At 43.3% G+C, this 17877-nt stretch overlaps 1 protein-coding gene across 1 annotated transcript in view; it reads right to left on the bottom strand.

Annotated features, from left to right (window-relative positions):
* Window positions 1-17877, bottom strand: part of LOC124605991 (GTP-binding protein Rhes) — a 621089-nt gene that overhangs the window by 90070 nt on the left and 513142 nt on the right. The window contains exon 2 of the mRNA XM_047137953.1: window positions 1402-1597. Coding sequence (XP_046993909.1) covers window positions 1402-1597 — 196 coding nt within the window. The remainder of the gene's footprint in view (window positions 1-1401; window positions 1598-17877) is intronic.

Genomic DNA, 17877 nt, shown 5'->3' with positions numbered 1-17877 from the left:
TAGTGGATTACCGTTGCTGGCCTACCATGAAAGTGCGCAAATTTAGCAATGCGTGAAGATTCATAACGAAATTCAGTTAAAAATCATTCAGTGCCACACTAAAGTCAATTCAATTATTCACAGAAGCGGAAAAAGGAAGGCAGTAACAAGTATGAAATTCTACATGAGTTTCATATTAAAATCCACAGGGTGCCAGTACAGAATAAATGTAGCAATAAAACGTATTGGGGGCGCGAGAATTTCTTAAAATTGCTTTATTGATAGTCTATCTGCCTCCGTCGAGATTAGAACCGAAAACAAACGAGACCCCCCTTGCAATAGCAAACACCTTTCACTACGCTAGCACACAACCCAGGCAAACAGCCCTCTATTATTACCTCAGACAAGAAAAAGCCGGCAATTTCGCAATGAAAATGGCAAAATGATCTGCAGTTTCTGATGCATAGAGCTTTCTGGACTCTAAAATATGAATTTTCTACCTTCATGTCACCGCTTATGTGACAATCATTCAGGATGGTTATCGAAATAACAAAATACTGTTATTAGCGAGTAACGGCAACGAGTTCTACACAACGCTGGTGACTACTTTGAAGGACAATAGCAGGTGCAAACATGTAACTCTTTTGTATCGGTTGTGAATAAATAGTTGCCACTATTTAAGTTCCAACCCTCGTATAGGCTTACATATGATTGAAAACAGTCTGACAATTTTGGATAGTTCGTCAATTTCACGCCTGTGCATGGTATGTTGGTAGCACATCGTCGCCTTGCCTGTTATACTGTGCAGCAGACTTAAAAGCTGTGCGGATCAGCATAACGAAAAGGCGAGGGGTCTCGCTCGTTTTGTCCACGACTGTACATCTGCAGTGATGCAACGTGTTCCTCGTCGTGGCAACCTCTGTCCTGGCCAGCAAGATCACTAGATCTTTCTCCAGCTTAATGCGTATGGAACGTGTTGAAGAGGAAACTTACTCGGTTTTCAGGTCCTGCAAGAAACAATGCCGAAATGCAGCAAAAAGCACAAGACGCTTGAGATAGTCTATCGCAGTATGCTGCTCTTCGCCTTTACGGCAGTTTACGTGTGAGAATACGTATGTTGCAGCGAGAGGGAGGTATGCTGCGTTTTGATGCTACTGTTTGGGTACCATTTACTGTGATATTTGTGTTTCATTTGATCTGAATTGGTTATCGTATACTCACACAAGGGTGGGCTACCTGTCACCTCACTTGTCAATAAAATAGTCTTGTCTTTGAAGGTGTTTTATTATTTATCCTGCAGTATTTTTGCAGTGATCTGGATAAATGGGACACTTCGTGTAAAAAGGGGCATAATTTAGGATTGTATTGAACGAGAGCAAAGTGAAGAATGTTGAAGTAAGGGAGCAGAGAGAGTAGACGCACCGCATCTCCTTGTCGCACTTGTTGCCGGCGATGACCATGGGCACCCGCGGCATCGCAGCCTTCTTGCGGCTGGACGAGGAGCTGTTGGCCGACGCGCAGGCGCTCAGTTTCGTCTCCAGGATCTGCTCGCGCAGCCGCACCACCTCCTCGAACGACTCCCGGCTGTCCATGCTGAACACCAGCACGAACAGGTCACCTGCACAAACCACCACCACCGTCAAACTCAGTGCAGCGTCGGCTATCCGCTGCATCAGTTGCGGCGCCCTACAACACTTCTCGCTGCAGAATGGAAATGGGTATAAAGTTAAGCTTCTAAGAAAGTAATAGTACAATGTCTGAAGCGTATATGTATCGAATTTACTATGAAGCAGTATATACATATAAGACATAAACAACCCATGACGGAATTACAATTACATTAAAATTGCTACACCAAGAAGAAATGCAGATCATAAAAGGGTATTCATTGGACAAATATATTGTACTACAACTGACAAGTGATTACGTATTCACGCAGTTTGGGTGCATAGATCCTGAGAAATCAGTACCCAGAACAACCACCTCTGGCCGTAATAACGGCCTTGATACGCCTGGGCATTGAGTCAAACAGAGCTTGGATGGCGTGTACAGGCACAGCTGCCCATGCAGCTTCAACACGATACCACAGTTCATCAAGAGTAGTGACTGGCGTATTATGACGAGCCAGTTACTCAGCCACCATTGAGCAGACGTTTTCAATTGGTGAGAGATCTGGAGAATGTGCTTGCCAGGCCAGCAGTCGAACATTTTCTGTATCCAGAAAGGCCCGTACAGAACCTGCAACATGCGGTCGTGCATTATCCTGCTGAAATGTAGGGTTTCGCAGGGATCGAATGAAAGGTAGAGCCACGAGTCGTAACACATCTGAAATGTAACGTCCACTGTTCAAAGTGCCGTCAATCCGAACAAGAGGTGACCGCGACGTGTAACCAATGGCACCCCATACCATCACTCCGGGTGATACGCCAGTATGGCGATGACGAATACAGGCTTCCAATGTGCGTTCACCGCGATGTCGCCGAACACGGATTCGACCATCATGATGTTGTAAACAGAACCTGGATTCATCCGAAAAAATGATGTTTTGCCATTCGTGCACCCAGGTTCGTCGTTGAGTACACCATCGCCGGCGCTCCTGTCCGTGATGTACCGTCAAGGGTAACCGCAGCCACGGTCTCCGAGCTGATAGTCCATGCTGTTGCAAACGTCGTCGAACTGTTCGTGCAGATGGTTGTTGTCTTGCAAACGTCCCCATCTGTTGACTCAGGGATCGGGACGTGGCTGCACTATCCCTTACAGTCATGCGGATAAGGGGCCTGTCATCTCGATTGCTAGTGATACGAGGCCGTTGGGATCCAGCACTACGTTTCGTATTACCCTCCTGAACCCACCGATTCCATATTTTGCTAACAGTCATTGGATCTCAACCGACGCGACCAGCAATGTCGCGATACGATAAACCGCAATCGCGATAGGCTACAATCCGACCTTTATCAAAGTCGGAATCGTGATGGTACGCATTTCTCCTCCTTACACGAGGCATCACAACAACGTTTCACCAGACAACGCCGGTCAACTGCTGTTTGTGTATGAGAAATCGGTTGGAAACTATCCTGATGTCAGCACGTTGTAGGTGTCGCCACCGGCGCCAACCTTGTGTGAATGCTCTGAAAAGCTAATCATTTGTGTATCACAGCATCTTCCTCCTGTCGGTTAAATTTCAGGTCTGTAGCACGTCATATTAATGGTGTTGCAATTTCAATGGCCATTCTTTTATAACACGAGTAACAAAACAAGGCGTTTGCATTATATGGATGGAAATTGGTATAAAGGCACTCACTATCCTGTTGTGTTATTGCACTGTTAGAACTCTGTCCAATCTCGGTTGTTCCTAAATACCTCAAAAATTCTCTTCAGCGTTAACTTTATTAGGTCAGAAGTTCCTGAAGTGAAATTGTCGCCCACTCTTCTCGTGTCACTCTTTTCAGCTCACATACGGCCTCAAATTGACTTCCGTTCATCTACATCTACATCTACGTCCATACTCCGCAAGCCACCTGACGGTGTGTGGCGGCGGGTACTTTGAGTACCTCTATCGTTTCTCCCTTCCATTCCAGTCTCGTATTGTTCGTGGAAAGAAAGATTGTCGGTATGCCTCTGTGTGGGCCATAATCTCTCTGGTTTTATCCTCATGGTCTCTTCGCGAGATATACGTAGGAGGGAGCAATATACTGCTAGACTCCTCGGTGAAGGTACGTTCTCGAAGCTTCAACAAAAGCCCGTACCGAGCTACTGAACGTCTCTCTTGCACAGTCTTCCACTGGAGTTTATCATCTCCGTAACGCTTTCGCGATTACTAAATGACCTGTAACGTAGCGCGCTGCTATCCGTTGGATCTTCTCTATCTCTTCTATGAACCCTATCTGGTACGGATCCCACACCGGTGAGCAGTATTCAAGCAGTGGGCGAACAAGTGTACTGTAATCTACTTTCTTTGTTTTCGGATTGCATTTCCTTAAGATTCTTCCAATGAATCTCAGCCTAGCATCTGATTTACCGACGATTAATTTTATGCCGGCCGCGGTGGTCTCGCGGTTCTAGGCGCTCAGTCCGGAACCGTGCGACTGCTACGGTCGCAGGTTCGAATCCTGCCTCGGGCATGGATGTGTGTGATGTCCTTAGGTTAGTTAGGTTTAAGTAGTTCTAAGTTCTAGGGGACTGATGACCACAGATGTTAAGTCCCATAGTGCTCAGAGCCATTTGAACCATTTTTGATTAATTTTATGAGGTCATTCCATTTTAAATCACTCCTAATGCCTACTCCAAGATAATTTATGGAATTAACTGCTTCCAGTTGCTGACCTGCTATATTGTAGCTAAATGATAAAGGATCTTTCTTTCTATGTATTCGCAGCACATTACACTTGTCTACATTGAGAGTCAATTGCCATTCTCTGCACCATGCATCAATTCGTTGCAGATCTTCCTGCATTTCAGTACAATCTTCCATTGTTACAACCTCTCGATATACTACAGCATCATCCATAAAAAGCCTCAGTGAACTTGCGATGTTATCCACAAGGTCATTTATATATATTCTGAATAGCAACGGTCCTACGACACTCCCTTGCGGCACACATGAAGTCACTCTTACTCCACTGAGAATGACATGCTGCTTTCTGTTATATAGGAACTCTACAATCCAATCACACAATTGGTCTGATAGTCCATATGCTCTTACTTTGTTCATTAAACGACTGTGGGGAACTATATCAAACGCCTTGCGGAAGTAAAGAAACATGGCATCTACATGGGAACCCGTATCTATGGCTCTCTGAGTCTCGTGGACGAATAGCGCGAGGTGGGTTTCACACGATCGTCTTTTTCGAAACCCATGTTGATTCCTAGAGAGTAGCTTTCTAGTCTCCATTCCGATAAACACCACTTACAGGTATTCCCTAAATATTTTAACGGAGTTCAAATCAGGGCTACGTACAGGACAGAGCAAGACATCGATATTCTTCAAATCACTTTTTGACTGTAGCGGAAACGTACACAGATGCATTACCTTGTTGAAACATTCGACTTTCGTACATTACGTGCTCAAGTATACTAATCAGTTCTGTAAACAGTATCACATTGGACATGTTAGAGTTCATTCCAGTGTTCAGCCAAGCAATTTGTGATTTACCTTTAGCGCAGAAGACTCCCCACATCATAACACTTTCAGCACCAAAATTTATGCTCGTTCTTACCCGCTGCTCTGTTCTCAGATCATGCCAGTGATATGGAAATTTATCCTACCAATCTCAATTAAACTTTATCTCATCACTTGAACATCAGTTTATACCATTCTTAAGTCCATGACGTATATTTTTCAGCAAACTCCAGTCTAGTCTGTTTATGTTTGTCACGCGCTAAATTTTGTCGTACACGCCTGGCAGGGACTGGTAACTGTAAATCAGCTGCAAATTGTGAAGAATAAAGGTTTGTCGCCCCTTCTTTGGGCAAAAGTAACGCTTACCATGCCTCACATAATTTTCTACTTGCCGTTCTGTTCATATCGTGAGCAATTTCTAACGACATTATCAATCACTGTACCTGAACAGTTCAATTCCTTGGTAATTTGATGAGTAGAGACTCCCATTCCCTTGTACGTACCGGTTTTTGCTTTTTCATTATATAGTAATTGTTTTCCGCATGACATTGTCACAATAGTGGTTTATGTACACAGAAGCGCCAAAGAAACTCGTATAGGCATGCGTATTCAAATACAGAGATATGTAAACAGGCAGAATACGGCGCTGCGGTCGGCAACGCCTATATAGGACAACAATTATCTGGCGCAGTTGTTAGGTCGTTTGCTGCTGCTACAATGGCAGGTTATCAACATTTAAGTGAGTTTGAACGTGGTGTTATAGTTGGCGCACGAGCAATGCGACACAGCATGTCCGACGCAGCGAAAAAGTGGGCATTTTCTCGTACGACCATTTCACGAGTGTACCGTGACTATCAGAAATAAGGTTGTTGTTGTTGTTGTTGTTGTTGTTGTGGTCTTCAGTCCTGAGACTGGTTTGATGCAGCTCTCCATGCTACTCTATCCTGCGCAAGTTTCTTCATCTTCCAGTACCTACTGCAACCTACATCCTTCTGAATCTGCTTAGTGTATTCATCTCTTGGTCTCCCTCTATGATTTTTACCCTCCGCGCTGCCCTCCAATGATAAATTTGTGATCCCTTGATGCCTCAAAACATGTCCTACCAACCGATCCCTTCTTCTAGTCAAGTTGTGCCACAAACTTCTCTTCTCCCCAATCCTATTCAATACCTCCTCATTAGTTACGTGATCTACCCACCTTATCTTCAGCATTCTTCTGTAGCACCATATTTCGAAAGCTTCTATTCTCTTCTTGTCCAAACTAGTTATCGTCCATGTTTCACTTCCATACATGGCTACACTCCATACAAATATTTTCAGAAACGACTTCCTGACACTTAAATCTATACTCGATGTTAACAAATTTCTCTTCTTCAGAAACGATTTCCTTGCCATTGCCAGTCTACATTTTATATCCTCTCTACTTCGGCCCTCATCAGTTATTTTACTCCCTAAATAGCAAAATTCCTTTACTACTTTAAGTGTCTCATTTCCTGATCTAATTCCCTCAGCATCTCCCGATTTAATTTGACTACATTCCATTATCCTTGTTTTGCTTTTGTTGATGTTCATCTTATATCCTCCTTTCAAGACACTGTCCATTCCATTCAACTGCTCTTCCAAGTCCTTTGCTGTCTCTGTCAGAATTACAATGTCATCGGCGAACCTCAAAGTTTTTACTTCTTCTCCATGAATTTTAATACCTACTCCGCATTTTTCTTTTGTTTCCTTTACTGCTTGCTCAATATACAGATTGAATAACATCGGGGACAGGCTACAACCCTGTCTCACTCCTTTCCCAACCACTGCTTCCCTTTCATGCCCCTCGACTCTTATAACTGCCATCTGGTTTCTGTATAAATTGTAAATCGCCTTTCGCTCCCTGTATTTTACCCCTGCAACCTTCAGAATTTGAAAGAGAGTATTCCAGGTAAGATTGTCAAAAGCTTTCTCTAAGTCTACAAATGCTAGAAACGTAGGTTTGCCTTTTCTTAATCTTTCTTCTAAGATAAGTCGTAAGGTTAGTATTGCCTCACGTGTTCCAACATTTCTACGGAATCCAAACTGATTTTCCCCGAGGTCCGCTTCTACCAGTTTTTCCATTCGTCTGTAAACAATTCGCGTTAGTATTTTGCAGCTGTGACTTATTAAACTGATAGTTCGGTAATTTTCACATCTGTCAACACCTGCTTTCTTTGGGATTGGAATTATTATATTCTTCTTGAAGTCTGTGGGTATTTCGCCTGTCTCATACATCTTGCTCACCAGATGGTAGAGTTTTGTCATGACTGGCTCTCCCAAGGCCATCAGTAGTTCTAATGGAATGTTGTCTATTCCCGGGGCCTTGTTTCGACTCAGGTCTTTCAGTGCTCTGTCAAACTCTTCACGCAGTATCTTATCTCCCATTTCGTCTTCATCTACATCCTCTTCCATTTCCATAATATTGTCCTCAAGTACATCGCCCTTGTATAAACCCTCTATATACTCCTTCCACCTTTCTGCCTTCCCTTCTTTGCTTAGAACTGGGTTGCCATCTGAGCTCTTGATATTCATACAAGTGGTTCTCTTCTCTCCAAAGGTCTCTTTAATTTTCCTGTAGGCAGTATCTATCTTACCCCTAGTGAGACAAGCCTTACATACTTACATTTGTCCTCTAGCCATCCCTGCTTAGCCATTTTGCACTTCCTGTCGATCTCATTTTTGAGACGTTTGTATTCCTTTTTGCCTGCTTCATTTACTGCATTTTTATATTTTCTCCTTTCATCAATTAAATTCAACATTTCTTCTGTTACCCAAGGAATTCTATTAGCCCTCGTCTTTTTACCTACTTGATCGTCTGCTGCCTTCACTACTTCATCCCTCAGAGCTACCCATTCTTCTTCTACTGTATTTCTTTCCCCCATTCCTGTCAATTGTTCCCTTATGCTCTCCCTGAAACTCTCTGCAACCTCCGGTTGTTTCAGTTTATCCAGGTCCCATCTCCTTAAATTCCCACCTTTTTGCAGTTTCTTCAGTTTCAATCTGCAGTTCATAACCAATAGATTGTGGTCAGAATCCACATCTGCCCCTGGAAATGTCTTACAATTGAAAACCTGGTTCCTAAATCTCTGTCTTACCATTATATAATCTATCTGATACCTTTTAGTATCTCCAGGATTCTTCCAGGTATACAACCTTCTTTTATGATTCTTGAACCAAGTGTTAGCTATGATTAAGCTATGCTCTGTGCAAAATTCTACAAGGCGGCATCCTCTTTCATTTCTTCCCCCCAATCCATATTCACCTACTATGTTTCCTTCTCTCCCTTTTCCTACTGACGAATTCCAGTCACCCATGACTATTAAACTTTCGGCTCCCTTCACCATCTGAATAATTTGTTTTATCTCGTCATACATTTCATCAATTTCTTCATCATATGCAGAGCTAGTTGGGATATAAACTTGTACTACTGTAGTAGGCATGGGCTTTGTGTCTATCTTGGCCACAATAATGCGTTCACTATGCTGTTTGTAGTAGCTTACCCGCACTCCTATTTTTTTATTCATTATTAAACCTATTCCTGCATTACCCCTATTTGATTTTGTATTTATAACTCTGTAATCACCTGACCAAAAGTCTTGTTCCTCCTGCCACCGAACTTCACTAATTCCCACTATATCTAACTTTATCCTATCCATTTCCCTTTTTAAATTTTCTAACCTACCTGCCCGATTAAGGGATCTGACATTCCACGCTCCGATCCGTAGAACGCCAGTTTTCTTTCTCTTGATAACGACGTCCTCTTGAGTAGTCCCCGCCCGGAGATCCGAATGGGGGACTATTTTACATCCGGAATATTTTACCCAAGAGGACGCCATCATCATTTAATCATACAGTAAAGCTGCATGTCCTCGGGAAAAATTACGGCTGTAGTTTCCCCTTGCTTTCAGCCGTTCGCAGTACCAGCACAGCAAAGCCGTTTTGGTTAATGTCACAAGGCCAGATCAGTCAATCATCCAGACTGTTGCCCCTGCAACTACTGAAAAGGCTGCTGCCCCTCTTCAGGAACCACACGTTTGTCTGGCCTCTCAACAGATACCCCTCCGTTGTGGTTGCACCTACGGTACGGCCATCTGTATCGCTGAGGCACGCAAGCCTCCCCAGCAACGGCAAGGTCCATGGTTCATGGGGGGGGGGGGGGGGGGGGGGAAATAAGGTAAAACATCAAATCTCCAACATCGCTGCGGTCGGAAAAAGATCCTGCGAGAACGGGACCAACGATGACTGAAGAGAATCGTTCAACGTGATAGAAATGCAACCCCTCCGCGAACTGCTGCAGATTTCATTCCTGGGCCATCAACAAGTGGCAGCGTGCGAACCATTCAACGAAACATCATGGATATCGCGTTTCGGGGCCGAAGTCCCACTCGTGTACCCTCGATGACTGCATTAGTCACGCCTGTGCCCTTCAACACTGACACTGGGCTACTGATGACTGGAAACATGTTGCCTGGTCGGACGAATCTCATTTCAAATTGTATCGAGCGGATGGACGTGTACGGGTATGGAGACAACCTCATGAATCCATGGACCTCGCAGGTTATTGTCCAAGCTGGTGGAGGCTCTGTAATAGTGTGGGGCGTGTGCAGTTGGAATGATATGGGACCCCTGATTCGTCTAGATACGGCTCTGACAGATGACACGTACGTAAGCATCCTGTCTGATCACCTGTATCCATTCATGTCCATTGTGCATTCCGACGGACTTGGGCAATTCCAGCAGGACAATGCGATGCCCCAAATGTCCAGAATTAGGATCGTCAGGACAAGATTATGTTACTTACCGCACGCATGGGAGAATTACACAATCATTCTTCTCGCGCTCCGTACGTTATTTGAATGAGAAAAAACTCTAATTACTGGTACAATAGGATGTATCGTCTGTTACGCAGGTGTAGACGTAGAAGCACTGCAACTGACATCCCTTCGAATGTAGTATCTGTACTCATCTCTTGGTCTTCCTCTACAATTTTTATCCCCCACACTTTCTTCCATTACCACATTACCGATTCCCTGGTGTCTCAAAATGTGCTCTGTCAACAGATTCCTTCTTTTAGTCATCTTGGGCCGTAAATTTCTTTTTTCCCCAGTTCGATTCTGCACCTGCTCATTCGTTACTCGTTCTACATATCTGATGTTCAGCACTGTTCCGGAGCACCACGTGATAAAAGCTTGTATCCTCTTCTTGCCAGTTCAAGTTCTACTTCCGTACAAGGTTATAATTCAGACAAATGCCTTCAGAAGAGAGTTAATAACACTTCAGTTTGTATTAAATATTCTCAAATTTCAGAAGTACTTCTCCTGATATCACGTTTGCATTTTATATCCTCTTTGTTTCCGCCATCTGCATTTGCTTTGCTGCCCAAATTCCAAACTTATCTACTACTTTTAACGTCTCTTCTCCCAATCCAATTCCTCTGTATCGCCTAATTAATTCCATTACATTCATTACATTACACTACCTTTTTTTTTCTTGGTTGATGTTCATCTTTTAACCCTTTTTCAAGATACTATCAACACCGTTCAAGTATTCTTCCGAGTCATTGTGTCTCTGACAGAATTACAAATTCGTCGGAAAACCTAAAGTTTTTCTATTTCTTCTCCCTGATTTTTAATTTCCTTTCCAAATCCCGTCTTTTTCCCTTGTGAACCACTGCTCCGTTTCAAGTCTTTCGACTCTAATAAATGCAATCTGGTTTCAGAACAAGTTGTAAATAACCATTCGCTCTCTGCATTTTATCCCTCATACGTTCAAAATTTCAAAAATTGTAATTCAGTCAACACTGTCAAAACTTTTTTTAAATCTACAGATTTGTTGCACACGGTGTATAAACGCAGATGTTCCAAATAATCGTTTCTTATTTTGCTATCACCAAAGACTAACTTTTGTTATATTCATGAGAGTTTGTAATTTGAAGTAGTTGTGTTTTTTTTTTCGTGTTTCATACGTCACTGAGAGCCGAGGGTGGCCTATTGTAACGCACCAATGACGCGACACGATTTAATGTGTCCCATCCGTGCAGATACGAGAGAGAAGAAACAGAGTGGCACAGTTAAAGACACTCGAAATTGTTTAGCATCTGATAGCGAAAGTATGAAACTGAATATTTTAATTACCAATAACTGCGAATTTTTACAGGACGGACAACACAAATAATTGTATTATAACCACTTTGTAACAAGGAAATGTGCTGATCATTTTTTTTAATGTTACCGAAAGACTACAGAAAGCAATACACATAGCGAATAAATAAGTTTATATTTTAAAATCAGTCGCTCCATCGAAAGTATCGTACTGTAGAAGGAAAGGAAATAAAAATAGACATAGTTTTTTTAATGAAACCACATTTTTCTTCACACCCTTTCGTACGATAATGACTGTATCTCTGCCATATTTGTGTCGCTTTTTTGAGAATATTACATAAATCTGATGTAGATTGGCGGCTCATTCGGCTAGCTATAGACTGCTATAGACGGAGGTCCACGATGCCGTCTCCAGTTGGTGCGAAGGATTTTGTCTATCACTTATTACTTATTTTAGCTCCGGCAATGACAAGCGTGTGCCGTAAATGTCTGGGTGCACCGTGGTTCAGAAACGTCGCTAATTCGCAGGTCACCCTATGATCTGCTGAGCAACTTGGGTGAAAGGTCGGCGGAAGGCAAGGGCTTACCGTCGCCATTGAAACACTTTGATGTTCAAATCGACGATCGCCTTGAGGACAGGTTTGCATGTACAACAACATAATAAGAACCTATAAAGGAGAGCGGGTCTAAACGAGATACTGCAGTATTCTTTATTATCTTTAATGAAAACTATTCTACCACAGAACTTGGGAAGTTTATTAAGCAAAACACACGTGATAAAATATCGTTCAGGCAAATGAAAATTATACGGGATTCAGTGAGCAAGAAATGCCTTCTTCCGTATGGGTGCTTCCTGAGGCGGAATAGCTGATAATCTTTACAAATGGTTCAAATGGCTCTGAGCACTATGGGACTTAACATCTATGGTCATCAGTCCCCTAGAACTTAGAACTACTTAAACCTAACTAACCTAAGGACATCACACAACGCCCAGTCATCACGAGGCAGAGAAAATCCCTGACCCCGCCGGAAATCGAACCCGGGAACTCGGGCGTGGGAAGCGAGAACGCTACCGCACGACCACGAGCTGCGGACAATCTTTACAAGGACAGTCTGTACTACTGAGCCGATGGTTGGCTTATAGAATACCGTCGGTATGTTGCCGTCGACTACCAGTTATCTATCGATTCTCGTTAAACAATCCTCACTTGAAACTCGACGCGTTTGCGATTACTCCAGCCGGATTAGAAACCACAAATATGTCCCAAAAATATGCCAAGTCGTCGATGACGGATCGGCCGGAGAGAATAACGACAGGATCGATTGTTGCATCCTCGCTGGGTACAGCGTTGTTCGTGTCTGGCAATCACGGGATCAGACCACGTGTCTCTCTTCCTGCTATCAGTGTCGGCGATTTGCAGAATCATCGGCGAAGCCTGCGGAGAATATCGATATCACTGTCCGACGCCACGTCGGATACAGCAGTAGCAGATACAGGACTTCAGAAACTGATAACACGACAGCAGGAGTTAATAAAGGACAAAGTGTACAGTGAATTTTGACATAATAACTTTTGATGTCTCACAAAAACACGCACTTGCAGTAGTACAGTAGACTCTTGCCAGTTCAAAAATAAATCAAATTTTTCGATAAACCAAAGTAGTTGCACTGTCCCTTGAAAAACCTCCTTAAACCGTGGAAATCATATGAAAATGTTCTAGTGACAAATCTCGCCATATGTTAGGAGAATCAAAAATCAATGTGTGTTTGTACGAGAGGCGTTCAGTAAGGAAAGCAACACATTTTTATTCTCGGCCAATTTCGGCTGAAAAAAGGCATCATTTTTTGTGGGCCATCGTGGAATATTCCCGCCACCAGCTACGCCGCCGCGATCCCTACAGCCGCCACCGCGACACTAGAGCGCTGTCACGAAGGACTACGCCGCTGCCAATGAGATGCAAGGATCCCCTCTCCGGAGCTTCGGCGGTGGCTGTACTTAAGTTCGAACATTGAAACACTAAGCCCTTTTTCTGTGTTTGCCACCTGAATAACACTAACAGACCTTCATAGTGGCCAGGACTCAACATCTTCTGAATAGACATTGTATTGGAGAATGAAAGACTTATAATTCTTTTGTGTCTGTATACATTTCTACATTCGAATCTACTGTTAGTAACTGAGACAAAAAAAGCAACAAAGTTCTGTATTATTGTACTATTTGATATTAGATGTATTTATCTTAATTTTCTGTTCATGAACGCTCCTGTATTCGCTAAGGAACCACACTGCGTGCAAAGAAGACGTAACATAAAGGAGGTATAAAGGAGCATCGCTTTGCTGAAACCATTTCTCGTAACGGGACTGCAGCCATACGGAAGTTAGTTTTGTGAAGAATGTGAGCTATGAGGCATGTGTTAGCAGTGCTTATTGAACGTTATTTGTCATGTACATTGTTTTCATACGATTATTTCACTAATGTATGCTGATATGAGCTGTACAGCGTACAGCGCTATCTGTTAGCAGCTTTTGTAACTATTATTTCAAACTGCTGTATAAACTTCTTACATCTTTCACAATAAACATACCGTTTACTGCATTCCTCTATCGATCTTTGTTTTCGAGATATTTAATTTTGAAATCAGGGAGCACATACGCTTACTCTAACAGCCTGAACTCTTAAATTTTAATATGAAATGTTTTAGTAATATCACATAGTTTTTAGGATTACCAAATTGTCCCTAAGTACCTAGTAAATGATTAACATTGCAGAAAGTGTAGCCAGGTTATTACAATAAAAAGTATGTATCAGTCTTTATTATTTCTGTCTGAAGAAAAGAATTTTATTTACATGTAATGTAGGCCTAGCTACACTTTCCTTTCCAGTTCTCAAAATGAAGATACATTCTTCCTATGAGGTTTCCAGCTGCTGTATCGTCATAGACCCATTATCGATTTCAAAATATCAAAATAACTGACAAGAAAGGTAAGCTCATGTATAGTAATGAAGTTAGGTATAAAGTATAAATACAAGTGTCCCTGTTGTTTTTCTCTGGAATCTAGTCAGCGTAACAAGGTTTGATGTGTCCTACACTTTGAAGATCATTTTGAGGTTTATCACGTTCCGCCAGTCTGGCGTTGAAATTTTAGACTCTGAGGAAGTGGAAATAAAAAGACAAGAAGATGAAGCAAAACCAATTCCATCTGGCACTCCAAAGTAGGCAAGGTTGTCATTGGAATTGTTGCGCATTTAGGTCCTTAGAACGAAAGTAGACGATGATGGTTTTTCGGCTTTTGTCACAACAGAAAATGCGCTTGACCTTGGGGGTCACTGAAGCACAGGAAGATTACTAATTTCTTTGCAAAATAACTCTGAATGTTTCTTAGGTGCTTTCGGAAATTAGTGTATACAACTGCTGATCAAACGTAAACGGGCACATATTGGAGGACATTAATGTGATGTGCGTCCACTCTTCACCTTTATGAAGAAGTCGACATTCTAACTCATCCCAAACCTGAACTCTTTTTAATTCCCGAGGTATGCATAAAATATCATCCGAAATTGTGCTAAACGCATTCTCTGAAAATTATTTCGAGCAGTTAGTTCACGAGCCCACGCGAATAGTAAACGGTTGTGAAAACACACTTGATCTCTTAGCAACAAATAATCCTGAGTTAATAACGAACATCAAAACCGATACAGGGATTAGTGAACACAGGGTTGTCGTAGCGAGGTTGAATACTGTAATCCATAAATCCTCCAAAAATAAGCGAAAAATATACCTATTCAAAAAAGCAGATAAAAGTTCACTTGACCTCTTCCTGAGAGGCAATCTCCACTCATTCCAAATTAATAATATAAGTGTAGACCAGATGTGGCTTAAATTCAGAGAAATAGTATCGGCAGCAATTGAGAGATTGATACCAAATAAACTAACAAACGACGGAGCTGATCCTCCTCGGCACACAAAACGGGTTAGAACACTGTTGCAGAAACAACGAAACAAACATGCCAAATTTAAACAGACGCATAATCCCCAAGATTGTCGATCTTTTACAGAAGCTCGAAATTTAGCGCGGACTTGAGTGCGAGATACTTTCACAACGAAAATTTGTCTCGAAACCTGGCAGAAAATCCAAAGAGATTCAGGTTGTATGTGAAGTATGTTAGCGGCAAGAAAATATCAATGCCTCCTCTGCGCGATAACAATGGAGATACTGTCTAAGACAGTGCTTCACAAAAGAAAACAAAGTAAATATTCCAGAATTCGAATCGAGAACAGATGCCAAAATGAGTAACGTAGAAGTAAATATCCTCGGAGTAGTGAAGCAACTTAAATCACTTAATAAAAATAAGTGTTCTGGTCCAGACTGTATACCAATTAGGTTCCTTTCGGAGTATGCTGATGCATTAGCACACCTAACAATTATTTACAACTGGTCGCTCGACGAAAGATCTGTACCTAAAGACAGGAAGTTCCACAAGTCGCACCAATATTCAAGAAAGGTAGTAGGAGTAATCCACTAAATATGCAGCAGGATTGAAGAACATATATTGTGTTCAAACATTATGAATTTCCTCGAAGAAAACTGTCTGTTGACACGCAGTCAACATGGGTTTAGGAAACATCGTTCACAGCTAGTTCTTTATTCACATGAAGTGTTGAGTGCTACTGACAAGGGATTTCAGAGCGATTCCGTATTTCTGGATTTCCGGAAGGCTTTTGACACTGTACCACGCAAGTCGCTAGTAGTGAAATTACGTGCTTATGGAATATCGTCTCAGTTATGTGACTGGATTTGTGAGTTCCTGTCAGAGAGGCCACAGTTCGTAGTAATTGACAGAAAGTCATCGAGTAAAACAGAAGTGATTTCTGGCGTTCCCCAAGGTAGTGGTAGTGTTAGAGGCCCTTGCTTGTTCCTCATCTATATAAACGATTTGGGAGACAATCTAAGCAGCCGTCTTAAGTTGTTTGGAGATGACGCTGTCGTTTATCGACTAATAAAGTCATCAGAAGATTAAAACAAATTACAAAACGATTCATAAACGATATCTGAATGTTGCGAAAATTGGAAGTTGACCCTAAATAACGAAAAATATGAGGTCATCCACATGAGGGCAAAAAGGAATTCGTTAAACTTCGGTTACACGATAAATCATTCTAAAAAAGCCGTAAATTCAACTAAATACGTAGGTATTACAATTACGAACAACTGAAATTGGAAGGAACATATAGAAAATGTGGGGAAGGCTAACCAAAGACTGCGTTTTATTGGCAGGACACTTAGAAAATGTAACAGACCTACTAAGGAGACTACGATTGTCCGTCCTCTTTTAGAATATTGCTGCGCGCTGTGGGATCCTTACCAGATAGGACTGACGGAGTACATTGAAAAAGTTTAGAGAAGGGCAGGACGTTTTGTACACTCCTGGAAATGGAAAAAACAACACATTGACACCGGTGTGTCAGACCCACCATACTTGCTCCGGACACTGCGAGAGGGCTGTACAAGCAATGATCACATGCACGGCACAGCGGACACACCAGGAACCGCGGTGTTGGCCGTCGAATGGCGCTAGCTGCGCAGCATTTGTGCACCGCCGCCGTCAGTGTCAGCCAGTTTGCCGTGGCATACGGAGCTCCATCGCAGTCTTTAACACTGGTAGCATGCCGCGACAGCGTGGACGTGAACCGTATGTGCAGTTGACGGACTTTGAGCGAGGGCGTATAGTGGGCATGCGGGAGGCCGGGTGGACGTACCGCCGAATTGCTCAACACGTGGGGCGTGAGGTCTCCACAGTACATCGATGTTGTCGCCAGTGGTCGGCGGAAGGTGCACGTGCCCGTCGACCTGGGACCGGACCGCAGCGACGCACGGATGCACGCCAAGACCGTAGGATCCTACGCAGTGCCGTAGGGGACCGCACCGCCACTTCCCAGCAAATTAGGGACACTGTTGCTCCTGGGGTATCGGCGAGGACCATTCGCAACCGTCTCCATGCAAGCTGGGCTACGGTCCCGCACACCGTTAGGCCGTCTTCCGCTCACGCCCTAACATCGTGCAGCCCGCCTCCAGTGGTGTCGCGACAGGCGTGAATGGAGGGACGAATGGAGACGTGTCATCTTCAGCGATGAGAGTCGCTTCTGCCTTGGTGCCAATGATGGTCGTATGCGTGTTTGGCGTCGTGCAGGTGAGCGCCACAATCAGGACTGCATACGACCGAGTCACACAGGGCCAACACCCGGCATCATGGTGTGGGGAGCGATCTCCTACACTGGCCGTACACCACTGGTGATCGTCGAGGGGACACTGAATAGTGCACGGTACATCCAAGCCGTCATCGAACCCATCGTTCTACCATTCCTAGACCGGCAAGGGAACTTGCTGTTCCAACAGGACAATGCACGTCCGCATGTATCCCGTGCCACCCAACGTGCTCTAGAAGGTGTAAGTCAACTACCCTGGCCAGCAAGATCTCCGGATCTGTCCCCCATTGAGCATGTTTGGGACTGGATGAAGCGTCGTCTCACGCGGTCTGCACGTCCAGCACGAACGCTGGTCCAACTGAGGCGCCAGGTGGAAATGGCATGGCAAGCCGTTCCACAGGACTACATCCAGCATCTCTACGATCGTCTCCATGGGAAAATAGCAGCCTGCA

Source organism: Schistocerca americana, chromosome 3 (genome assembly GCF_021461395.2).
Source record: "Schistocerca americana isolate TAMUIC-IGC-003095 chromosome 3, iqSchAmer2.1, whole genome shotgun sequence".
Taxonomy (NCBI): domain Eukaryota; kingdom Metazoa; phylum Arthropoda; class Insecta; order Orthoptera; family Acrididae; genus Schistocerca; species Schistocerca americana.
This window is presented reverse-complemented; position numbering and strand designations above follow the sequence as displayed.